General features: G+C 39.5%; 1 protein-coding gene across 4 annotated transcripts in view; it reads right to left on the bottom strand.

Annotated features, from left to right (window-relative positions):
* The window catches only part of LOC128657397 (oocyte zinc finger protein XlCOF6.1-like), a 248550-nt gene that overhangs the window by 60836 nt on the left and 160093 nt on the right, over window positions 1–27621 (bottom strand). For 2 of the 4 annotated variants that reach the window (XM_053711731.1, XM_053711732.1), the window contains one exon: window positions 17133–22779. In XM_053711731.1, coding sequence (XP_053567706.1) covers window positions 21911–22779 — 869 coding nt within the window. In that variant the 3' untranslated portion in view covers window positions 17133–21910. Of the gene's footprint in view, window positions 1–17132; window positions 22780–27621 lie in introns of those variants that run through there. The other 2 variants (XM_053711733.1, XM_053711734.1) reach the window with 2 other exon arrangements.

Genomic DNA, 27621 nt, shown 5'->3' with positions numbered 1-27621 from the left:
CTTTTACGTTTACTAGAAGGAGGAATAACAGACATAGCCTTCTTAATGGATTTAGAAACAAAATCTCTTATGTTAACAGGAACACTCTGAGTATTAGATGTTGACGGAACAGCAACAGGTAATGTAACATTACTAAAGGAAATATTATCTGCATTAACAAGTTTGTCATGACATTCATTACAAACAACAGCTGGAGGAACAGATACCACAAGTTTACAGCAGATACACTTAACTTTGGTAGATCCAGCACTAGGCAGCGTTTTTCCAGAAGTATCTTCTGACTCAGTGTCAATCTGGGACATCTTGCAATATGTAAAAGAAAAAACAACATATAAAGCAAAATTGATCAAATTCCTTAAATGACAGTTTCAGGAATGGGAAAAAATGCCAGTGAACAAGCTTCTAGCAACCAGAAGCAATAAATAATGAGACTTAAATAATGTGGAGACAATAGTGACGCCCATATTTTTTAGCGCCAAAAGCATTTAGGCGCCAAATAATGTGGGCGTCTTTTTTGGCGCTAAAAAATATGGGCGTCACTAAAAAAGACGCCCACATTATTTGGCGCCTAAATGCTTTTGGCCCTAAAAATGACGCCACATCCGGAACGCCGACACTTTTGGCGCAAAAAAAAAACGGCAAAAAGGACGCAACTTCCGGCGACACGTATGACGCCAGAAACAGAAAAAAAATGTTGCGCCAAAAAAGTCTGCGCCAAGAATGACGCAATAAAATTAAGCATTTTCAGCCCCCGCGAGCCTAACAGCCCACAGGGAAAAAAGTCAAATTTTAAGGTAAGAAAAAAATTGATTTATTCATATGCATTATCCCAAATATGAAACCGACTGTCTGAAATAAGGAACATTGAACATCCTGAGTCAAGGCAAATAAATGTTTGAATACATATATTTAGAACTTTATATAAAAGTGCCCAACCATAGCTTAGAGTGTCACAGAAAATAAGACTTACTTACCCCAGGACACTCATCTACATGTAGTAGAAAGCCAAACCAGTACTGAAACGAGAATCAGTAGAGGTAATGGTATATATAAGAGTATATCGTCGATCTGAAAAGGGAGGTAAGAGATGAATCTCTACGACCGATAACAGAGAACCTATGAAATAGACCCCGTAGAAGGAGATCATTGAATTGAAATAGGCAATACTCTCCTCACATCCCTCTGACATTCACTGCACGCTGAGAGGAAAACCGGGCTCCAACCTGCTGCGGAGTGCATATCAACGTAGAATCTAGCACAAACTTACTTCACCACCTCCATAGGAGGCAAAGTTTGTAAAACTGATTTGTGGGTGTGGTGAGGGGTGTATTTATAGGCATTTTGAGGTTTGGGAAACTTTGCCCCTCCTGGTAGGAATGTATATCCCATACGTCACTAGCTCATGGACTCTTGCTAATTACATTAAAGAAAGCACAACTGTCCTCAACCGGGATAGTGGTACGCTTTGCTAAAGTAGAAACTGCTCCCTCCACCTTAGGGACCGTCTGCCATAAGTCCCGTGTAGTGGCGTCTATTGGAAACATTTTTCTAAATATAGGAGGTGGGGAAAAGGGCACACCGGGTCTATCCCACTCCTTGCTAATAATTTCTGTAAGCCTTTTAGGTATAGGAAAAACGTCAGTACACACCGGCACCGCATAGTATCTATCCAGCCTACACAATTTCTCTGGAATTGCAACTGTGTTACAGTCAGAGCAGCTAATACCTCCCCAAGCAATACACGGAGGTTCTCAAGCTTAAATTTAAAATTAGAAATCTCTGAATCAGGTTTCCCCGAGTCAGAGATGTCACCCACAGACTGAAGCTCTCCGTCCTCATGTTCTGCATACTGTGACGCAGTATCAGAAGTGGCTCTAACAGCATTTGCGCGCTCTGTATCTCTCCTAACCCCAGAGCTATCGCGCTTGCCTCTTAATTCAGGCAATCTAGATAATACCTCTGACAGGGTATTTTTCATGATTGCAGCCATGTCCTGCAAGGTAATCGCTATTGGCGCCATATTAGCGTGCGTCCCCTGAGCGGGAGGCGAAGGGTCTGACACATGGGGAGAGTTAGTCGGCATAACTTCCCCCTCGACAGAACCCTCTGGTGATAATTCTTTTATAGATAAAGACTGATCTTTACTGTTTAAGGTGAAATCAATACATTTAGTACACATTCTCCTATGGGGCTCCACCATGGCTTTCAAACATAATGAACAAGTAGGTTCCTCTGTGTCAGACATGTTTAAACAGACTAGCAATGAGACTAGCAAGCTTGGAAAACACTTTAAAACAAGTTTACAAGCAATATAAAAAACGTTACTGCACCTTTAAGAAACACAAATTTTCCCAAATTTTTAAATAACAGTGAAAAAATGCAGTTACACTAACGAAATTTTTACAGTGTATGTAATAAGTTAGCAGAGCATTGCACCCACTTGCAAATGGATGATTAACCCCTTAATACCAAAAACGGAATAACAAATGACAAAAACGTTTTTTAAACAGTCACAACAACTGCCACAGCTCTACTGTGGCTTTTTACCTCCCTCAATATGACTTTTGAAGCCTTTTGAGCCCTTCAGAGAAGTCCTGGATCATGCAGGAAGAAGCTGGATGTCTGTGTCTGTAATTTTTGCTGTGCAAAAAAACGCCAAAATAGGCCCCTCCCACTCATATTACAACAGTGGGAAGCCTCAGGGAACTGTTTCTAGGCAAAATTCAAACCAGCCATGTGGAAAAAACTAGGCCCCAATAAGTTTTATCACCAAACATATGTAAAAAACGATTAAACATGCCAGCAAACGTTTTAAAATACACTACGCTATCACTGCATTTAAGGCTTTACTTACATTACTTCGGTATCAGCAGCATTTTCTAGCAAATTCCATCCCTAGAAAAATATTTTAACTGCACATACCTTATTACAGGAAAACCTGCACGCTATTCCCCCTCTGAAGTTACCTCACTCCTCAGAATATGTGAGAACAGCAAAGGATCTTCGTTACTTCTGCTAAGATCATAGAAAACGCAGGCAGATTCTTCTTCTAAATACTGCCTGAGATAAACAGTACACTCCGGTACCATTTAAAAATAACAAACTTTTGATTGAAGAAATAAACTAAGTATAAAACACCACAGTCCTCTTACGACCTCCATCTTAGTTGAGAGTTGCAAGAGAATGACTGGATATGGCAGTGAGGGGAGGAGCTATATAGCAGCTCTGCTGTGGGTGATCCTCTTGCAACTTCCTGTTGGGAAGGAGAATATCCCACAAGTAATGGATGATCCATGGACTGGATACACTTAACAAGAGAAAAAGCTGCGTTAGCTACGCGGGTCTTTAACGACAAAACTCTAAATCTAGCCGTAAGACTCCAAGGAGGAGAGATTGATTTAATGACTGGCTTGATACAAACCAAAGCCTGTACAAAACAATGAATATCAGGGAGTTTAGCAATTTTTCTGTGGAATAAAACAGAAAGAGCAGAGATTTGTCCTTTCAAGGAACTCGCAGACAAACCCTTATCCAAACCATCCTGAAGAAACTGTAAAACTCTAGGAATTCTAAAAGAATGCCAAGAGAATTTATGAGAACACCATGAAATGTAAGTCTTCCAAGCTCGAAAATAAATCTTTCTAGAAAGAGATTTACGAGCCTGCAACATAGTATTAATCACAGAGTCAGAGAAACCTCTATGACTAAGCACTAAGCGTTCAATTTCTATACCTTCAAATTTAATGATTTGAGATCCTGATGGAAAAACGGACCTTGAGATAGAAGGTCTGGCCTTAAAGGAAGTAGCCATGGTTGGCAACTGGACATCCGAACAAGATCTGCATACCAAAATCTGTGAGCCCATGCTGGAGCCACCAGCATTACAAATGATTGCTCCATAATGATTTTGGAGATCACTCTTGGAAGAAGAACTAGAGGCAGAAAAAACTAAATTTATGCTTACCTGATAAATTACTTTCTTTTACGATATGACGAGTCCGCGGATTTCATCCTTTCTTGTGGGATATTAACCTCCTGCTAACAGGAAGTGGCAAAGAGCACCATAGCAGAGCTGTATATATAGCCCCTCCCCTTCCCCTCCACCCTCAGTCATTCGGCCGAAGGTATAGGAAGAGAAAAAGGAAAGGCTAAAAGGTGCAGAGGTGACTGAAGTTTACAAAAAAAATAATAAAGAAAAACTGTCTTAAAAAGAACAGGGTGGGCCGTGGACTCGTCATATCGTAAAAGAAAGTAATTTATCAGGTAAGCATAAATTTAGTTTTCTTTTACAAAGATTGGAAATCACTCTTGGAAGAACTAGAGGCGGAAAAATATAGGCAGGTTGATAACTCCAAGGAAGTGTCAATGCATCCACTGCTTCCGCCTGAGGATCCCTGGACCTGGACAGGTACCTGGGAAGTTTCGTGTTTAGATGAGATGCCATCAGATCTATTTCTGGAAGCCCCCACATCTGAACAATTTGAAAAAACACATCCCGGATGTAAAGCTTGACGACTGAGATAATCCGCTTCCCAATTGTCTATACCTGGGATATGGACCTCAGAAATTAGACAGAAGCTGGATTCTGCCCAAACAAGTGTCCGGGATACTTCTTTCATAGCTTGAGGACTGTGAGTCCCACCCTGATGATTGACATACGACACAGTTGTGACATTGTCTGTCTGAAAACAAATAAACGGCTCTCTCTTCAATAGAGGCCAAAACTGAAGAGCTCTGAGAATCGCACGGAGTTCCAAAATATTGATTGATAATCTCGCCTCTTGAGATTTCCAAACCCCTTGTGCTGTCAGAGGTCCCCAGACAGCTCCCCAACCTGAAAGACTTGCATCTGTTTGATCACAGTCCAAGTTGGACGAACAAAAGAGGCCCTTTGAACAATACGATGGTGATCTAACCACCAAGTCAGAGATAGTCGAACATTGGGATCTAAGGATATTAATTGTGATATCCTTGTATAATCCCTGCACCAGTGGTTCAGCATACAAAGCTGAAGAGGTCTCATGTGAAAATGAGCAAAGGGGATCGCGTCCGATGCTGCAGTCATGAGACCTAAAACCTCCTTGCACATAGCTACTGAAGGGAATGATTGAGACTGAAGGTTCAGACAGGCTGCAACCAATGTCAAACGTCTCTTGTCTGTTAGAGACAAAGTCATGGATACTGAATCTATTTGGAAACCTAAAAAGGTTACCCTTGTCTGAGGAATCAAAGAACTTTTTGGTAAATTGCTCCTCCAACCATGTCTTTGAAGAAACAACACTAGTTGATACGTGTGAGATTCTGCAGAACGTAAAGACTGAGCAAGTACCAAGATATCGTCCAAATAAGGAAACACCGCAATACCCCGCTCTCTGATTACAGAGAGTAGGGCACCGAGAACCTTTGAAAAGATTCTTGGAGCTGTTGCTAGGCCAAAAGGAAGAGCAACAAATTGGTAATGCTTGTCTAGAAAAGAGAATCTCAGGAACTGATAGTGATCTGGATGAATTGGAATATGAAGATATGCATCCTGTAAGTCTATTGTGGACATATAATGCCCTTGCTGAACAAAAGGCAGAGTATTCCTTATAGTCACCATTTTGAATGTTGGTACTCTTACATAATGATTAAAGACTTTTAGATCCAGAACTGGTCTGAATGAATTTTCTTTCTTTGGGACAATGGACAGATTTGAATAAAACCCCAGACCCTGTTCCTGAAAGGAACTGGCACGATTACCCCAGATAACTCCAGGTCTGAAACACACTGCGCTTTCTCTGGGTTCACTGGAATGCGTGAGAGAAAGAAACTTCTCACAGGCAGTCTTACTCTGAAACCTATTCTGTACCCCTGAGAGACAATGTTCTGAATCCAATGATTTTGGATTTGAATCTGCCCCCTACCAGATGAGCTGGAATGAGGGCCACACCTTCATGCGGACTTGGGGGCTGGTTTAGATCTCTTAAATGGCTTGGATTTATTTCAGATTGAGGAAGGCTTCCAATTGGAGACAGATTCCTTAGGGGAAGGACTAGGTTTCTGTTCCTTAATCTGTCGAAAGGAACGAAAAGGGTTAGAAGCTTTAAATTTACCCTTAGATTTTCTATCCTGAGGCAAAGAAGCTCCCTTCCCCCCAGTGACAGTTGAAATTATAGAATCCAACTGGGAACCAAATAATTTATTACCTTGGAAAGAAAGAGATAGCAATGTCAATTTAGAAGTCATATCAGCATGCCAAGATTTAAGCCATAAAGCTCTTCTAGCTAAAATAGCTAAAGACATATATCTAACATCAATTCTGATTATATAAAAAATGGTCTTAAATAAAGAAAAAATGTTTGGCGCCAAGTATGACGCAACAAACTGAATAACACTTTTTGGCGCCAAAAACGTCCGGAACGAAACTCGAGCGTCATAGATGACGCAACCTCGTGAAAAGACTCAGCGCCAACTAAGACGCCGGAAATGATGAATTTGCGTCAACAAACGTAATTTTTCGCTCCAAAAAAGTATTGCGCCAAGAATGACGCAATAAATTATAGCATTTTGCGCTCTCGCAAGCCTAATACAGCCTGCAATTAGAAAGAATCAATTTTAAAACCTCAGGTAAGAAATTCTTTTTTTTTTTTTTTTTTTTTAAAGCATTTCCCAGATATGAAACTGACAGTCTGCAAAAAGGAAATAAACTGATAAACCTGAATCATGGCAAATATAAGTACAAACATATATTTAGAACTTTATATATAAAGTGCCAAACCATAGCTGAGAGTGTTTTAAGTAAATGAAACATACTTACCAAAAGACACCCATCCACATATAGCCAAACCAGTACTGAAACAAGAATCAATAGAGATAATGGTATATAAGAGTATATCGTCGATCTGAAAAGGGAGGTAGGAGATGAATCTCTACGACCGATAACAGAGAACCTATGAAATAGATCCCCGTTAGGAAGACCATTGTATTCAATAGGTGATACTCCCTTCACATCCCTCTGACATTCACTGTACTCTGAGAGGAACCGGGCTTCAACATGCTGAGAAGCGCATATCAACGTAGAAATCTAGCACAAACTTCACCACCTCCATAGGAGGCAAAGTTTGTAAAACTGAATTGTGGGTGTGGTGAGGAGTGTATTTATAGGCATTTTGAGGTTTGGGAAACTTTGCCCCTCCTGGTAAGATTGTATATCCCATACGTCACTAGCTCATGGACTCTTGCCAATTACATGAAAGAAATAGAGGGGGAGAGAGAGCGCCCAGAAGAGAGGGGGAGAGAGCGCAAAAGAGAGGGAAGAGAGCACAAAATAGAGGTGGGGGAAGAGAGCAAAAGAGAGGGGGGAGATAGAGAGCAACAGAAAGAGGGGGGAGATAGAGAGCAACAGAGAGAGGGGGAGAGAGAGCAAAAAAGAGGGGGGAGAGAGAGAGCAAAAGAGAGGGGGGAGAGAGAGAGCAAAAGAGAGGGGGGAGAGAGAGAGCAAAAGAGAGGGGGGAGAGAGAGAGCAAAAGAGAGGGGGGAGAGAGAGAGCAAAAGAGAGGGGGGAGAGAGAGAGCAAAAGAGAGGGGGGAGAGAGAGAGCAAAAGAGAGGGGGGAGAGAGAGAGAGCAAAAGAGAGGGGGGGAGAGAGAGAGAGCAAAAGAGAGGGGGGGAGAGAGAGAGCAAAAGAGAGGGGGGGAGAGAGCAAAAGAGAGGGGGAGAGAGCAAAAGAGAGGGGGGAGAGAGCAAAAGAGAGGGGGGAGAGAGAGAGCAAAAGAGAGGGGGGAGAGAGAGAGCAAAAGAGAGGGGGGGAGAGAGAGGGCAAAAGAGAGGGGGGAGAGAGAGGGCAAAAGAGAGGGGAGAGAGAGGGCAAAAGAGAGGGGGGAGAGAGCAAAAGAGAGGGGGGAGAGAGCAAAAGAGAGGGGGGAGAGAGCAAAAGAGAGGGGGGAGAGAGAGAGCAAAAGAGAGGGGGGAGAGAGAGAGCAAAAGAGAGGGGGGAGAGAGAGAGCAAAAGAGAGGGGGGGGAGAGAGAGCAAAAGAGGGGGGGGGGGAGAGAGCAAAAGAGAGGGGGGGGGGAGAGAGCAAAAGAGAGGGGGGAGAGAGAGAGCAAAAGAGAGGGGGGAGAGAGAGAGCAAAAGAGAGGGGGGAGAGAGAGAGCAAAAGAGAGGGAGGAGAGAGAGAGCAAAAGAGAGGGGGGAGAGAGAGAGCAAAAGAGAGGGGGGAGAGAGAGAGCAAAAGAGAGGGGGGAGAGAGAGAGCAAAAGAGAGGGGGGAGAGAGAGAGCAAAAGAGAGGGGGAGAGAGAGAGCAAAAGAGAGGGGGAGAGAGAGAGCAAAAGAGAGGGGGAGAGAGAGCAAAAGAGAGGGGGAGAGAGAGAGCAAAAGAGAGGGGGAGAGAGAGCAAGAGCAAAAGAGAGAGGGAGAGAGAGCAAAAGAGAGAGAGAGCAAAAGAGAGAGGGAGAGAGAGCAAAAGAGAGGGGGAGAGAGAGAGCAAAAGAGAGGGAGAGAGAGAGCAAAAGAGAGGGAGAGAGAGAGCAAAAGAGAGGGGGAGAGAGAGCAAAAGAGGGGGAGAGAGAGCAAAAGAGAGGGGGAGAGAGAGAGCAAAAGAGAGGGGGAGAAAGAGAGCAAAAGAGAGGGGGAGAGAGAGAGCAAAAGAGAGGGGGAGAGAGAGAGTGCAAAAGAGAGGGGGAGAGAGAGTGCAAAAGAGAGGGGGAGAGAGAGTGCAAAAGAGAGGGAGAGAGCGAGCAAAAGAGAGGGAGAGAGCAAAAGAGAGGGAGAGAGAGAGAGCAAAAGAGGGAGGAGAGAGAGAGCAAGGGGTGGGACCGCTCTACTGCAAAAAATGGCCCGTGTAAACGGGCTTTAGGAATAGTATAACATCATTTATGTAAGAACTTACCTGATAATTTTATTTATTTCATATTGGCAAGAGTCCATGAGCTAGTGACGTATGGGATATACAATCCTACCAGAAGGGGCAAAGTTTCCCAAACCTCAAAATGCCTATAAATACACCCTTCACCACACCCACAATTCAGTTTAACGAATAGCCAAGAAGTGGGGTGATAAAGAAATGAGTAAAAGAGCATTAACAAAGGAATATGGAAATAATTGTGCTTTATACAAAAAAATCATAACCGCCATAAAAAAGGGGATGGGCCTCATGGACTCTTGCCAATATGAAAGAAGTGAATTTATCAGGCAAGTTCTTACATAAATTATGTTTTCTTTCATGTAATTGGCAAGAGCTAGTGACGTATGGAATAGCAATACCCAAGATGTGGAACTCTACGCAACAGTCACTAGAGAGGGAGGGATAAAAATAAAAACAGTCATTTTCCGCTGAAAAAATTAATCCACAACCCAAAATATAAGTTAATTCTCATAAATGTGAAGAAAAAACTTAGATCAAAAGCAGAAAAATCAAACTAAAACAACTGCCTGAAGAACTTTTCTACCAAAAACTGCTTCTGAAGAAGCAAAATACATCAAAATGGTAGAATTTAGTAAATGTATGCAAAGAAGACCAAGTAGCAGCGTTGCAAATCTGATTAACTGAAGCTTCATTCTTAACAGCCCAGGAAGTGGAAACTGATCTAGGAGAATGAGCAGTAATTGTCTGTCAGGGTTTTCCCTGTTTTGTTTGCCATGTTCTGCTGGCAGCCATTTTACTCACCTCTCTTCCTGACTATGGTGCATTGTGGGGGATGCTGCTTATTTCCTGCACTTCCTTTTATGGCCAGACTGGTGTGCATCATCCGTGTGAGACAGGATGCAGTCTCAGAATTGTGATGTCATCACTTATTATTTAAAGGGCCTCTGTTCAGTATGCTTTGCCTTTGCGTTGTCTCAGACCTGTTTGTGAGAGTTCCTGTGTATTACCTGGCTGCCTGACATCATTCCTGGTTCCTGATCCCTGGCTTGTTCCTGACTCTGTTTTCCTTATAGCTGATTCCGTCTCGTCTGACTATTTGCTTTGGCTCCTGACTCGGCTCGTCTGACTACCAGCTCTGGTTTTGACTCCTGGCTTGTTATTTGACTTGTGGACTTTTTATTATTTTTTTGTTATTAATAAAGGTGTGATTATTTTTGCACTTCTCGTCTCAGTCTGATTCCTGACACCCTGACATTCTCTGAGGCGGGGCTTGACCCGACTCCAAATAGGCTTGATGAATCAAAAGTTTTAACCACGAGGCCAAGGAAACGGCAGAAGCCTTCTGACCTTTCCTGGAACCAGAAAAGATAACAAATAGACTAGAAGTCTTCCTGAAATCTTTAGTAGCTTCAACATATTTCAAAGCTCTCACCACATCCAAAGAATGTAAAGATCTCTCCAAAGAATTCTTAGGATTAGGACACAAGGAAGGAACAACAATTTCTCTATTAATGTTTACAACCTTGGGTAAGAATTTAAATGAAGTCTGCAAAACTGCCTTATCCTAATGAAAAATCAGAAAAGGAAATTCACAAGAGAGAGCGGATAATTCAGAAACTCTTCTAGCAGAAGAGATGGCCAGAAGAAACAACACTTTCCAAGAAAGTAGTTTAATGTCTAAAGAATGCATAGGCTCAAACGGAGGAGCATGTAAAGCCTTCAAAACTGAATTAAGACTCCAAGAAAGAGAGATGGATTTAATGACAGGCTTGATACGAACCAAAGCCTGCACAAAACAATGAATATCAGGAAGTTTAGCAATCTTTCTGTGAAATAAAACAGAAAGAACAGAGATTTGTCCTTTCAAGGAACTTGCAGACAAACCTTTATCCGAACCATCCTGAAGAAACTGTAAAATTCTAGGAATTCTAAAAGAATGCCAAGAGAATTTATGAGAACACCATGAAATGTAAGTCTTCCAAACTCGATAATAAATCTTTCTAGATACAGATTTACGAGCCTGCAACATAGTATTAATCACTGAGTCAGATAAACCTCTATGACTAAGCACTAAGCGTTCAATTTCCATACCTTCAAATTTAATGATTTGAGATCCTGATGGAAAAACCGACCTTGAGATAGGTCTGGCCATATTGGAAGTGGCCAAGGTTGGCAACTGGACATCCGAACAAGATCTGCATACCAAAACCTGTGAGGCCATGCTGGAGCCACCAGCAGCACAAACAATTGCTCCATGATGATTTTGGAGATCACTCTTGGAAGAAGAACTAGAGGCAGGAAAATATAAGCAGGTTGATAACACCAAGGAAGTATCAATGCATCCACTGCTTCTGCCTGAAGATCCCTGGACCTGGACAGGTACCTGGTAAGTTTTTTGTTTAGATGAGATGCCATCAGATCTATTTCTGGAAGCCCCCACATCTTAACAACTTGAGAAAACACATCTGGGTGGAGAGACCATTCTCCCGGATGTAAAGTCTGATGACTGAGGTAATCCGCTTCCCAATTGTCTATACCTGGGATATGAACCGCAGAAATTAGACAGGAGCTGGATTCCGCCCAAACACCTTTCCTTAGGTAAGATTCAAGTTTCCTATCTAAAGGATTTTTAAAAGAAATACTATCTTCCGTAGGAATAGTAGTACGTTTAGCAAGAGTAGAGATAGCCCCATCAACTTTGGGGATCTTTTCTAAAAACTCCAATCTAACTGCTGGCAAAGGATACAATTTTTTAAACCTTGAAGAAGGAATAAAAGAAGCACCAGTCCTATTCCATTCCTTAGTAATCATATCAGAAATAGCATCAGGAACTGGAAAACCTCTGGAATAACCACAGGAGGTTTATAAACAAAATTTAAACGTTTGCTAGTTTTAATATCAAGAGGACTAGTTTCCTCAATATCTAATGTAATCAACACTTCTTTTAACAAAGAACAAATATACTCCATCTTAAATAAATAAGAGGATTTGTCAGTGCCAATATCTGAGGCAGGATCTTCTGAATCAGATAGATCCTCATCAGAGAAGGATAATTCAGTATGTTGCTGGTCATTTGAAATTTCCTCAACCTTATGAGAAGTTTTAAAAGACCTTTTACGTTCATTAGAAGGCGGGATGGCAGACAAAGCATTCTGAATAGAATCAGAAATAAATTCTTTTAAATTTACAGGTATATTATGTGCATTAGATGTTGAGGGAACAGCAACAGGTAATGAACTACTACTGATGGATACATTCTCTGCATGTAAAAGTTTATCATGACAACTATTACAAACCACAGCTGGAGGTATAAACCTCCACAAGTTTACAACAAATGCACTTAGCTTTGGTAGAACTGTTATCAGTCAGCTGGGATCCAACAGTGAATTCTGAGACAGGATCAGATTGAGACATCTTGCAAATGTAAGAGAAAAAAACAACATATAAACAAAATGATCAATTTCCTTATATGGCAGTTTCAGGAATGGGAAAAAATGCAAACAGCATAGCCCTCTGACATAGAAAAAAGGCAAGAGGAAAATAGGAATGGGGCCTTAAATAATGAAAATATTTGGCGCCAAGTATGACGATAACAAACAGAAAAATATTTTTTGGCACCAAAAACGTCTGGAAACGACACATTCGCGTCATAGATGATGCAACCTTGTGAAGGACTCGGCGTCAACTAAGACGCCGGAAATTACGAATTTGCGTCAACAAACGTAACTTCGCGCCAAAAAAATCTTGCGCCAAGAATGACACAATAAACTTTGGCATTTTGCGCCCTCGCGAGCCTAATTCTGCCCGCGAAGACAGTCAATTTGAAAAAGAGACTATATCCCAGGTAAGAAATACATTTTTCATAAAAAAGCATTTCCCAGATATGAAACTCATAGTCTGCAAAAGGAAATATACTGAAAACCTGAATTATGGCAAATATAAGTACAATACATATATTTAGAACTTTATATACATACATAAAGTGCCAAACCATAGCTGAGAGTGTCTTAAGTAATGAAAACATACTTACCAAAAGACACCCATCCATATAGCAGATCGCCAAACCAGTACTGAAAAGGTTATCAGTAGAGGTAATGGAATATGAGAGTATATCGTTGATCTGAAAAGTGAGGTAGGAGATGAATCTCTATGACCGACAACAGACACCCCCCGAGAGGAAAACCATTGCATTCAATAGGTGATACTCCCTTCACATCACTCTGGCATTCACTGTACTCTTAGAGGAAACGGGCTTCAAAATGCTGAGAAGCGCATTTCAACGTAGAAATCTTAGCACAAACTTACTTCACCACCTCCATAGGAGGCAAAGTTTGTAAAACTGAATTGTGGGTGTGGTGAGGGGTGTATTTATAGGCATTTTGAGGTTTGGGAAACTTACATTACATGAAAGAAATATATATATATATATTATGTATAATTAAACCATTGCCATTATATTCTCAATGTGTATCTTGTCACTTTAACAGGAGACACACATATTTCTGAATATACTTCATATCTAACTTATACTCATTTAATTAAGGTTTCTTTTTTTCAATTACAGAAACTTGTCAAAAGGTCTATAAAGATATCACCAACCATAAAATGTTAAAAATTATTGGAGATTGGCTTAACCAAGCACACACAAGAGTTCATTGTCCTAGGTGGGTAGTATTGTTTATTCTTGTTTAATTCACCTGAGTCATGTATTTTCAAATTATTTTATTTCAGTTTATACAACAGGTTTATATAGATATTATACAGCAGAAGAGTGCTGTATGATATGTCTGTCTTTTTACATAAAAACGTATTGTTTGATTTGTAGATGCTTTTTGCTATAGGACTGGAGATCATAAAGAGAGCAGCCATGTTGGAGTTATCTCTGTGCTTGGATAGTGCTGACCTTTTTACAAGACAGTTCCATCTAAACAGGGGTTATTCTTTGACATAATTGATCCTGGTGGATGGTTGGATTTTATTGCATTATCAAATAATGTCAATTCAAATTTTAATGAATGAGAAATTCTGTCAAAAAAGAAGCATCCCTGTCAAAAGAACAATAAGTTGTACCACCTATACGTAAAGGGACACTGAACCCAATTTTGTGATTCAGATAGAGCATGCAATTTTAAGCAACTTTCGAATTTACTCCTATTATCAATTTTTCTTCGTTCTCTTGCTATCTTTATTTGAAAAAGGCATCTAAGCTATTTTTTTGGTTTAGACCCTGCACAGCACTTGTTTATTGGTGGGTGAATTTATCCACCAATAAGCAAGAACAACACAGGTTGTTCACCAAAAATGGGCCGCCATCTAAACTTACATTCTTGCATTTCAAAAAAAGATACCAAGAGAATGAAGAAAATGTGATAATAGGAGTAAATTAGAAAGTTGCTTAAAATTGCTACTCTATTTGAATCAAAAAAAGAAAAAAATTGGGTTCAGTGTCCCTTTAAGCTCCAACATGACTGCTTCCTTTGGTATTTTCAATTCTTCAGTAACTTGCATTTAATGGTTAAACAAGTAAGGCTAGATTACAAGTGGAGCACTAAATATCGCTTTCTTATATACACATATTAACACAAACATATATATATATATATATATATATATATATATATATATATATATACATACAGGGAGTGCAGAATTATTAGGCAAATGAGTATTTTGACCACATCATCCTCTTTATGCATGTTGTCTTACTCCAAGCTGTATAGGCTCGAAAGCCTACTACCAATTAAGCATATTAGGTGATGTGCATCTCTGTAATGAGAAGGGGTGTGGTCTAATGACATCAACACCCTATATCAGGTGTGCATAATTATTAGGCAACTTCCTTTCCTTTGGCAAAATGGGTCAAAAGAAGGACTTGACAGGCTCAGAAAAGTCAAAAATAGTGAGATATCTTGCAGAGGGATGCAGCACTCTTAAAATTGCAAAGCTTCTGAAGCGTGATCATCGAACAATCAAGCGTTTCATTCAATATAGTCAACAGGGTCGCAAGAAGCGTGTGGAAAAACCAAGGCGCAAAATAACTGCCCATGAACTGAGAAAAGTCAAGCGTGCAGCTGCCAAGATGCCACTTGCCACCAGTTTGGCCATATTTCAGAGCTGCAACATCACTGGAGTGCCCAAAAGCACAAGGTGTGCAATACTCAGAGACATGGCCAAGGTAAGAAAGGCTGAAAGACGACCACCACTGAACAAGACACACAGGCTGAAACCTCAAGACTGGGCCAAGAAATATCTCAAGACTGATTTTTCTAAGGTTTTATGGACTGATGAAATGAGAGTGAGTCTTGATGGGCCAGATGGATGGGCCTGTGGCTGGATTGGTAAAGGGCAGAGAGCTCCAGTCCGACTCAGACGCCAGCAAGGTGGAGGTGGAGTACTGGTTTGGGCTGGTATCATCAAAGATGAGCTTGTGGGGCCTTTTCGGGTTGAGGATGGAGTCAAGCTCAACTCCCAGTCCTACTGCCAGTTTCTGGAAGACACCTTCTTCAAGCAATGGTACAGGAAGAAGTCTGCATCCTTCAAGAAAAACATTATTTTCATGCAGGACAATGCTCCATCACACGCGTCCAAGTACTCCACAGCGTGGCTGGCAAGAAAGGGTATAAAAGAAGAAAATCTAATGACATGGCCTCCTTGTTCACCTGATCTGAACCCCATTGAGAACCTGTGGTCCATCATCAAATGTGAGATTTACAAGGAGGGAAAACAGTACACCTCTCTGAACAGTGTCTGGGAGGCTGTGGTTGCTGCTGCACGCAATGTTGATGGTGAACAGATCAAAACACTGACAGAATCCATGGATGGCAGGCTTTTGAGTGTCCTTGCAAAGAAAGGTGGCTATATTGGTCACTGATTTGTTTTTGTTTTGTTTTTGAATGTCAGAAATGTATATTTGTGAATGTTGAGATGTTATATTGGTTTCACTGGTAAAAATAAATAATTGAAATGGGTATATATTTGTTTTTTGTTAAGTTGCCTAATAATTATGCACAGTAATAGTCACCTGCACACACAGATATCCCCCTAAAATAGCTATAACTAAAAACAAACTAAAAACTACTTCCAAAACTATTCAGCTTTGATATTAATGAGTTTTTAGGGTTAATTGAGAACATGGTTGTTGTTCAATAATAAAATTAATCCTCAAAAATACAACTTGCCTAATAATTCTGCACTCCCTGTATATATACACATATATATGTGTATATAAATATATATATTTACATTGCTGTCTATGAGAACACACAGTTCCCATAGAACGCAATGTAAAGGCACTTTTCAGTGCCTTTTTTTCTAATACTACGCTCCCACCAATTTTTTTAAAAAGCCTAGAATTTTAGAAAATTAACCAGAGATCGTATCGCCGTAGATTGGATCTGTGCTTAATTTAATTTACTGAGCACTACCGATTGTCCACTAATGTGCAGGGGGCAGCATTGCACAAGCATTTCGCTAGAAATGCCCACAGCGTATGCGTAGTGAATTATGGCTGCCCGGCATTTGATAAATCTACCCCCATATATGTATGTTATATATGTATGCTAAGGACTGTGGACAATTGAATTAATGTGAGAAATAAATCTGACCATATATTACTATATTACATTATCACTTTTTTAGATCTAGAAATTATAGTTCTGCTTTAGGCTAAACAATCGAGGCAAGGTGCTCACATTTATATATATTGTTTTATTTTACAGGCCGGTGCCAAATTTAACATCATAGCAGAGGACATCATCTTATATTTTTTTGTTCTGTTAAAATTATTGTTTGTCTTGTAACTTAGGCCGTTATTTAGTTTTTTTACTATGCCATGTTTAAAATGTTATAATCACTGGAAAATTTGCAACTAATAAAAGTTTGAATTACTTGTGTAAGAGTTAATGCTGTTTTTTGAGTGATTTTTAAAACCCTTTTTAATTCATATTTTTTAAAATCTTAATATAGTATTGAGGTTAACCCCTTACATTAACCATAAAGGCAAAAATGAATTCAGTATGAAATCAAGAAAAAAAATATATGATTGTCAAAGTTTGCATTCTGACTAGGTTATTTACACACAACTTCAGTTAGTTATATAAAAAAATTATCATTGTATACAACTAACAGAAATAGATAAGGAAATAATTGCAAAACTAATATTCAGAAAGAATTAAAAAAATAATCAAGTAAAAATGTAAAAATATTATTTTCCAAGTTTTAATATATTAAAGCAGGACCTAATTCATACAGCAGGTTAGATTTCAGACCCCCACCAAAATCGCTGTAAGTGGAACAAAGAAACAGACTTTTTTATTTGTAAATGCATATAAAAACATAATGAGATGATTGCATTTTCATATAATATGTGCACAATAAAACTAGACCTTATACATTTACAGTACACTCAATGCTGTCAAAAACGACTGAAATAGAGGTACAAGCATTAAACATATTGAACATGGGCAGAACGGACAATGGCTGTATAAGCAGAATGCCTTAAAGCCTGTCCTACTGTAACTGAGATAATGATATTTATGTTATAACCCTAATATTAGAATACTTCAAGTAATATATTACCTGACATAGTATATTCTCTCAGATAATATATAGCTACAACTCTGAAATTAATTAAATTCATACAAATAACTTACATAAACTAACTTTTTAAGAAAAAAAAAACATTTTAATATTAACAAATTATTAATTTGTAATTATAAATTACAGATATAACAGTAAACTTGCAGTGCACTTGTGACCAACACTGCACTTAATTGACATACATGCCAGAGATTTGCCACAGACTAACAGCACTCTTACTATTGAGTTGTCTGAGATTTGCAACAGAATTGCAGAGCCCTTGCTATCAACTTGTCAACATATTGAAGGACACTTGTCAGAAAATTGCAGGAGACTTGCAGAGCTCTTCTGTTCACTTGTCAACCATTTGCAGGACTTGCAGAATTTTTTCTGTTGACTTGTCAAACATTTGCAGGAGAATTGCAGAGCTCTTGCTGTTGACTTGCCAGAAAATTGCTGCAAGCCTGCAGAGCTCTTGCTGTTGACTTAACAAATATTTGCAGAAGACTTGTAGAGCTCTTGCTGCTGACTTGTCTCAAAATTACAAATTACCTTTTGCTAGAGACTTGCCACTCAAAATTGCTGCAAGTTGAAAAAGTGTCAACTAGAACTTGTGCAGCAATTATGCTGCAAGAAAACACACTTGACAGTTCAAACTTGCAGCAGGTTAAGCAGACTTAAAGTGAAAATTTGCAGCAAGTTATCCTTACTATCTGGGAAGGAGCCACCACAATGCCTCTCGCTCTCGCTACTGCGAGCAGCGCTCCCAGAACCTTCGTAAAGACTCTTGGGGCAGTCGCCAAACCAAACGGTAGGGCCACAAACTGGAAGTGTTGGTCCAGAAAAGCGATTCTTAGGAACCTGAAGTGGTCCTTGTGGATTGGCACGTGAAGGTAAGCATCCTTCAAGTCTATTGTCATCATAAATTGCCCCTCTTGAACTAGGGGTAGAATCGATCTGATAGTTTCCATTTTGAATGATGGAACTGACAGAGACTTGTTTAGGCACTTTAGGTCCAGAATTGGGCGGAGCGCGTCCTCCTTCTTTGGGATCATGAAAAAGTTTGAATAGTACCCTATACCCCTTTCTGCTAGGGGTACTAGAACGATTACTCAGAGAGAGGAAAGATCACTCACGCACTCTACGAAGGCGTCTCTCTTCTCTGGTCTTAAAGATAGGTTTGACAGGAGGAATCTGCCGCTGGGCAGATGAGTCTTGAACCCTATCCTGTAACCCTGGGTGATAACCTCCAGAACCCAGGGATCCTGTAAGTCTCACATCCAAGCCTTTGCGAACAGATAGTCTGCCCCCTACGCGATCCAGAGATGGATCGGGAGCCGCCCCTTCATGTCGACTTTGTTTCGGCAGGCTTCTTGCTCTGCTTGGATTTGTTCCAAGAGTTAGCTGACTTCCAAGATCCCTTGGACTGCTCAGTCTTTGCAGCCGGCTGCTGGCATTGCGACTTTTCCGAACGAAAGGGATGAAAAGTAGAGACCTTAGGCTTATTCTTCTTATCATGCAAAAGGAAAGCACCCTTGCCTCCTGTAGCCGTGGATATGATAGAGTCCAACCCTGGGCCAAAAAGGACTTTCCCCTGAAAAGGAAGGGATAGTAATCTAGACTTGGAAGTCATGTTCGCAGACCACAACTTCAACCACAGAGCCCTACAGGCTAGAACCAAGAAACCTAATGTCTTGGCATTTAGGCGAATAACCTGCGTATTAGCATCATAGATAAAATAATTAGCTACCCTTAAGGCCTTAATCTTTTCCTGTATCTCCTCAAGGGGAGTCTTCACCTCGACCATAGCTGACAGTGTATCACACCAGTAGGTAGCCGCTCCCGCCCCGTGAGTTGAAACATCTTCCTCAACATGGATTCTATTTTTTTATCCATGGACTCTTTGAACGACGAGCTATCCTCAAGGGGAATAGTCGTTTGTTTTGCGAGCGTGGAGATAGCTCCATCCACGTTAGAAATGGCCCACAATAGCTCAAGCTGAGAGTCCGGAATGGGGAACAGCTTTTTAAAAGAGGTAGAGGGAGAAAAGGACGAGCACAGTTTCTCCCACTCATTCTTAATAATAGTAGCCATCTTCACAGGAACTGGGAAGGTCTGAGGCACCACCCTGTCCTCGTAAACCCTATCTAGCTTAGGAAACGATGGTTCTTCCGCAAGTTTCGGCTCCGGAACCTCCAAATTAGCAAGCACTTCTTTCATTAAAAAGCACAAATGCTCCATCTTAAACTTAAAATCGGGCTCCCCCACAGCCGGAGGTCTAGAAGACGCTGATTCCGTCTTAGAGAGAGTCAGAGGCATCCTCATCAGCGGAGTAGATGACCCGTGGGATGGAAGACTATGTCTTTCCCTTCTCTTGGGCTTCGCAGGGCGTGGTAAGGCATGGAAGACCACAGAAACCGCCGCTTGCAGCTGGGCAGTGAAATCAGGCGGCCAAGAGGCCCCTCCCGCGGGAGGGTCAGTCTGGCCCCTGGGAAGTTGCATGTGCAATCTTATCAAAGCATGTGGAACACAGTTGAGCAGGCAGAACAACTGCACCTCACAATAAACACAGATATTAGATTTAATTAAAGAGGGGATATCCTCGAACATATCATAGTCCTCCATAGCTTGTGCTTTTAATACAGACTAGATAGATTAAAGAGGCACCTTTATAAACCAATGGCCGGAGCACTCACCACCTCCTATAACCCGGACCACAGAGAAACCGTTACATCTCCCGCAATTGCCGATCAGGAAAGAGGAAGTTGAAGAGGCCACACCCGGTCACATGGAGTGCCATGCAGGACCGCCCCTGCACCAAAAAAAGTTGCTTCAATCTACACCTGACTGTTCCACATTGCTAGAGCCTCATCTCACACATGACGCAGCACCAAACACAATAAAGATATTATGCATCAGTCCCCCCCTGTTCAATAATCCCCTTTCCAGGAATATTAACCCTCCATTCTATACAGATAAAAGGAGACACAATGTGACCCTGTCTTCTTGCGTTATCATATGTGTATAAATGAAACGATCTTACCAGAATCTATGCCGTGGAACAGGAACACAGCCCCTTATGTGACAGGTTAGAAGCCTCACTCCTGACATGAACTTGAGTGCACAAAGCAGACAGCGAAACTAGTCAACGCTGAATGCTTAAGGAGTTGTTAATATGAGTCGGGATGGTTTCGCAGAAAGACTCTCCCTGCATCTCCGGACTCTAACATTCACCCATGCTCCAACTGAGAGGCTGACAGGACTACTTAAAACTCCAGTCCCATTTCGAAGAGTACTACCCTCCATAAGAGACTACTCCGAATCTTCTGAAACTTCTCTGCCAACCTCCTGTGACGAAAGGCAAAGAATGACTGGGGGAGGTATTTAAGCATTTGGCTGGAGTGTCTTTGCATCCTCCTGGTGGCCAGGTTCTTAATTCCCACAAGTAATGAATGAAGCAGTGGACTCTCCTCCCATTAAGAGGGAAAGTATAGTTTTGTTCATTGTTAAATAACATTGAGCTGACTTTCAGACTCCTAACCAAGCCCAACGTTATAGAAGCATACTGATGTATACCTACTCCATCTTGCTCCTGTTTGTGTGAAGAGTCTTTTCATATGCAGAGGAAGGGGGGGGGGTGTCTCCTCTTGTTGATATACAATTACTTTCGGTGGGTGTTCCAGCTAACCTTTTCAACAGAGCTAAACTGGGAGCTTCTAAGTAACTTTTTAAACGGTTTTATACTGGATTTTTATACCAGTATCTGTGCATATTATTCTTTATAGTAGTGTCTATTACATGCAGTTATATGAAAATTGGTGTACACTGTACCTTTAAAGAGACACTCTACCATTGAATCGTTATTGTTTTAAAAGATAGATAATCCCTTTATTACCCATTCCCCAGTTTTGCACAACCAACACTGTTATATTAATACACTTTTTACCTCTGTGATTACCTTGTATCTAAGAACCTTCTTCCAGCCCCCTGATCACATGACTGACTGTTTATTATCTATTGTCTTGCAGTTAGCATTGTTTTGGGCTAAATCTTAAATAACTCCCTGTGCCTGTACACAGTGTTATCTATATGGCCCACGTGTACTTTTAGTCTCTGTGTTGAAAAGGAATTTAAAAAGCCTGTGATATGAGGCGGCCCTCAAGGGTTTAGAAATTAGCATATAAGTTTGCCTAGGTTTAGTTTCAACTAAGAATACTAAGAGAAAAAAGCAAATTTGATGATAAAAGTAAATTGGAAAGTTGATTAAAATTACGTCCTATCTAAATAATGAAGGTTTAATTTTGACTAGACTGTCCCTTTAAGTTCAGAAATGTTTAGTATAGGTGGGGAAACAATAGGCAAAATCAGCTATTTCAAACAAGAAAAAGGATAAAAGCTATTTGTACAAAATTTAAAACACTCAAGTAGGTAAAATGGATAATTGGAAAAACATTAGTGGGGGGGGGGATTATAAGAGTACACTGTCCCTTTAAGAAGTCATGCTCTGATCTTCCAGATTTCTTTTAATATGAGTTTTCTCATGATTATTAAGATCTGTTTTCAGAGAATAACATTTCCCACATTGAGAACACAGAAATCCTTTTTTCCCTGTATGAATTTTCTTATGCTTATTAAGAGTTGATTTCTGAGTAAAACATTTTCCACATTCAGAACATGAAAAAGGTTTCTCTCCTGTATGAGTTATCTGATGCGAAATCAGATGTGGCTTCTGAGCAAAACGTTTTCCACATTCAGAACATGAAAATGGTTTCTCTCCTGTATGAGTTATCTGATGCGAAATCAGATGTGGCATCTGAGCAAAACATTTCCCACATTCAGAACATAAAAATGCTTTCTCTCCTGTATGAATTTTCTGATGCTTAGTAAGAGTTGTTTTCTCAGTAAAACATTTCCCACAATTAGAACACGAAAATGCTTTCTCTCCTGTATGAATTTTCTCATGCTTAATAAGATTTCCTTTGTCAGTAAAACCTTTCCCACAATTAGAACATAAAAATGCTTTCTCTCCTGAATGAATTTTCTGATGTCTATTAAGTTTAGATTTGTCAGTAAAACATTTACCACAGTCAGAACATGAAAATGCTTCCTGTCGTGAATGAATTTTCTGATGTCTACTAAGACTTGATTCCTCAGTAAAACATTTTCCACAGTCAGAACATGACAATGCTTTCTTCTCTGTATGACTTTTCTGAGGTCTTAAAATATTTGATTTCCTGGTAAAACCTTCCCGATATTCAGAGCATACATTTTCCACACGGCTTCTTTGATTTTGAAGAAGATTGACACAAATATCGGTACTTTCCCCATGACTAGGATTACTGCAGTTTTTTAATTCACCTGTTAATAAGAAATATAATGGGATTAATGTTAATTATAATGGGATTAATGTTAATTATTAATTACATTATTATATTTTGAGGACATTTTAACTGTTCTGAATGAATGACTACTACAAGACTAAGAGACAAGCTATGACCCCTACACCTTTCCCCAGCTCCATGCTAAGGTTTAAACGACAGTTTGTTAGACATTAAGTAAAATGTTTTATTTATTATATAGCAAGCATAAAAAAAAGAATTATATTAACAAATACTATATTTTTTATAATTTCTCCGATAAAAATATTGTACAGATCTAACAAAACACATAAGAATCACTTACCAACCACCATCCTATTTGCAAAATAAAACCAACCTAAAAGCTATATAACAATTATACACATACAGTGGGAGCGAGCTACATTGAGTGTAATGGCACGGTCGGGCCGGGCTGTGACTAGACAGCTGCCCAGATGCGCTCTGAGGGAAAACCAGACCCGCTCAGTAGAGCACAGAGGGTGGGTATGAAAACCCCTCTTTTTTTTTTTATAAAAATTCACCGGCAATATTATGTTATATAAAGCAAGCACTAATATAATATTATATAATTCTGCACTATGTGCAGAATTATATAACATTATTTTCTAGGTTTACTGGCCCTTTAAATATATGTGCTTATATTTGCCATGAGTCAGGTCTATGTATATTTCCCTTTTTTGCAGCCTCAGTTTCAGTATGGAAATTATATTTGGGAAGATTTTAATAATTTTTTTCTTAACTGGGGTTCTAGTTCTTTCAATTTGACTTTGTTTTCCAAAACTTTTTGCGGGCAAACTAGGCTCGCGAGGACTCAAAATGCTGTTTTTTATGCGTAATTCTTGACGCAAATTTTTTTTAGCGCAAAGTTACGTCTATGGTGATGCAAGTCTCATCTTTTCCTGCATCTTTGTTGATGTTAGTTCTTTTGGCGCGAAGTCGCGCTTGTTATGACGTGAGTTGCGTCATTTCCTGGTGTTAGCTTTGGCGCCAAACATTTTTTCACTTCATTTTACGTCATGCGTCATACTTGGCGCTACATTTTTTTGTACATTACCCCTTTTCCTTTAATGCTTCTGGTTCTGTTTATATTTTTAAGAGCTATGATGCTTATATTTTTGCATCTTACTTTAGCATAAGCATTTTTTCCCATTCCTGAAACTGCTATATGAGGAAATTGGATATTTTGTTTAAATTTTGCAAGATGTCTCAGTCTGATCCTGCCTCTGATGTTGCTGTAGAAACCATGCTGCCTTAACACAGTTTTACCAAAGCTAAGTATGTTTGTTGTAAATTAACTGATGTTATGTCTTCAGCTCAATGATGTGGCATTTGTCATGACAAGCTGTTGAATGCGGACAATGTTTCTATTAGTACAAATATATTGTCTGTTGTTCCTTCAACATCTAATGTACCTAATATTCCTGCAGATGTAAAGAATTATATTGCTGCAGCTATAGAAAAGGCTATGTCTGCTATTCTGCCTTCAAATAAACATAAAAACATAATTTATGTAAGAACTTACCTGATAAATTCATTTCTTTCATATTAGCAAGAGTCCATGAGCTAGTGACGTATGGGATATACATTCCTACCAGGAGGGGCAAAGTTTCCCAAACCTCAAAATGCCTATAAATACACCCCTCACCACACCCACAATTCAGTTTAACGAATAGCCAAGAAGTGGGGTGATAAGAAAGGAGCAAAAGCATCAAATAAGGAATTGGAATAATTATGCTTTATACAAAAAAATCATAACCACCATAAAAAGGGTGGGCCTCATGGACTCTTGCTAATATGAAAGAAATGAATTTATCAGGTAAGTTCTTACATAAATTATGTTTTCTTTCATGTAATTAGCAAGAGTCCATGAGCTAGTGACGTATGGGATAATAAATACCCAAGATGTGGAACTTCTACGCAAGAGTCACTAGAGAGCGAGGGATAAAATAAAGACAGCCAATTCCGCTGAAAAATTAATCCACTACCCCAATCAAAAAAGTTTCAATTTTTATAATGAAAAAAACTGAAATTATAAGCAGAAGAATCAAACTGAAACAGCTGCCTGAAGTACCATTCTACCAAAACTGCTTCTAAAGAAGAGAAAACATCAAAATGGTAGAACATAGTAAAACCCGACTCCAAATAAGTATGATGAATCAAAAGTTTAAGCAAGATGCCAAAATAAATGGCAGAATCCTTTTGACCTTCGTAAAACCAGAAAAGATAACAAATAGACGAGAAGTCTATCTGAAATCTGAATAGCTTCAACATAGAATTTCAAAAACTCTTACCATAGTCAAAGAAAGTAAGAATCTCACCAAAGAAGTCTTAGGAAAACAATAAGTCCTCCCTAATGTTGTTAGAATTTACAACTTTAGGTAAGAATTGAAATGAGGACAGCAAAAAACCACCTTATCCTGATGAAAAAAAATCAGAAAAAAGAGATTCACAAGAAAGAACAGATAATTCAAAAACTGTTCTAGCTGAAGAGATGTCCAAAAAGAACAATACTTTCCATGAAAGTAATTAATGTCCAGAGCAAACATATGCTCAAATAGAAGAGCCTGAAAAGCCTTCAGAACCAAATTAAGACTCCAAGGAGGAGAAATTGGCTTAATGACAGGTTTGATACGAATCAAAAGCAAAAATGATGAATATCAGGAAGTAATACTGCCTTATCCTGATGAAAAAATCAGAAAAGGAAATTCACAAAAAAGAGCAGATAACTCAAAAACTCTTCTAGCAGAAGAAATAACCAAAGGAACAATACTTTTCCAAGAAAGTAATTTAATATACAGAAAATGCATAGTTTCAAACGGAGGAGCCTGTAAAGCCCTCAGCACCAAATTGAAACTCCAAAGAGGAGAGATTGAATTAATGACAGGCTTGATACGGACCAAAGCCTGTACAAAACAATGAATATCAGGATGATTAGCAATCTTTCTGTGAAAAAAGAACAGAAAGAGTAGAGATTTGTCCTATCAAAGAACTGAAGACAAAACCTTATCCAAACCAACCTGAAAAAAATATAAAATTCTTTGAATTTTAAAAGAATGCCAAGAAAAGTAGGTCTTCCAGACTCGATAACAAATCTTTCTAGAGACAGATTTACGAGCCTGAAACATAGTATTAATCAATGAGTCAGAGAAACCTCTATGACTAAAAATCAATCGTTCAATCTCCATCCCTTCAAATTTAATGATTTGAGATCCTGATGGAAAAAATGGGCCTTGAGAAAGAAGGTCTGGTTTAAACGGAAGTGTCCAAGGTTGGCAACTGGCCATCCGAATGAGATCCGCATACCAAAACCTGAGAGGCCATGCTGGAGCCACCAGCAGAACAAACAAATACTCCATAAGAATTTTGGAAATCACTTTGGAAGAAGAACTAGAGGCGGAAAGAAATAGGCAAAAAGATAATTACAAAGAAATTTCAATGCATATACTACTTCCGCCTGAGGATCCCCGGACCTGAATAGGCCCCTGAGAAGTTCTTTATTCAGATGAGATGCCAACAGATCTATTTCTAGAAATGCTCACATCTGAAAAACATATCTGGGTATGAGAGACCATTCTCCCGGATATAAAGCTTGATTAACAGAGATAATCCGCTTCCCAAATATCTATACCTGGGAAAAAACCCACAGAATTTAGATAGGAGCTGGATTTAGACCAAGCTAATATCCGAGACACTGCTGTCACAGCCTAAGGACTGATAGTCCCACCCTGATGATTGACATACACCATAGTAGTGATATTGTCTGAAAACAAAAAACGTCTCTTCTTCAAAAAGAAACTAACTGAAAAACTCTGAGAATGCACAGAGTTCTAAAATATCAAATGGTAATCTCGCCTCCTGAGATTTCCAAATCCCTTGTGCTGACAGAGATCCTCAGACAGCCTCCCAACCAAAAAGACTCACATCTGTAAAGATCATGGCCCAGGTTGAAAGAAACGAAGAGACCTGTATAACTAAATGATGGTGATCTTAACCACCAAATCAAGATAGATAAATATTAGGATTTGAAGATTTAAAATGTAAAATCCTAGAATCCCTGCACCATAATTCAGCATAAAAAACTGGAAGAGGTTATCTCTATTGAAAATGAGCAAAGGGAATTGAATCCAATGCTGTGGCCATAAGACCTAAAACTTCTATGCATATATAGCAATTGAAGGAAATAATAGAGACTAAAGGTACCGACAGACGGAACCCAATAAAATTGTCCTTTGTCTGATAGAGACAAAGACAGTGACACAAACTATCTGGAAACCTAAATAAAGGTGACCCTTGTGTGAGGAATCAAGAGCTTTTGAAAAAAAGATCCTCTAACTATGTCCTGAAAGAACAAAGTTGAATCATATGAGATTCCACAGCCTCAGAAAATAATCTGAATGAAAACAGAAAATGAAGATATGCATTTATTGTATCTAATGAAAAAAAATAATGCCATCACTGACCAACAAAAGGCAGAATAGACCATTTATACATGATACATTTATATAACAAAAAGATTTTCTATCTTTGGAACAATGAATAGGTTTGAATAAAACCCCAAAACCCAGTTCCTAAAAATGGAACTGGAAGAAATACCCCAGAAGATTCCAGATCTGAGCAGCACTTGAGCCCCAATGGGTGATCAGCCGCGCTTCAACATTATCCCAAAATATATAGGACCGAAACGCACTAAAAGTGTTAGCCTTACTGGAATAGCTGGAATATCAGAGAGAAAAAAGACTTCTCACAGACGGTTTTACTCTGAACTTTATTCTGTATCCAAAATCAAAGAAATTTGCAAAACAACAAATATCAAAAAAATTAA

This window comes from Bombina bombina, chromosome 4, assembly GCF_027579735.1.
Source record: "Bombina bombina isolate aBomBom1 chromosome 4, aBomBom1.pri, whole genome shotgun sequence".
NCBI lineage: Eukaryota > Metazoa > Chordata > Amphibia > Anura > Bombinatoridae > Bombina > Bombina bombina.
This window is presented reverse-complemented; position numbering and strand designations above follow the sequence as displayed.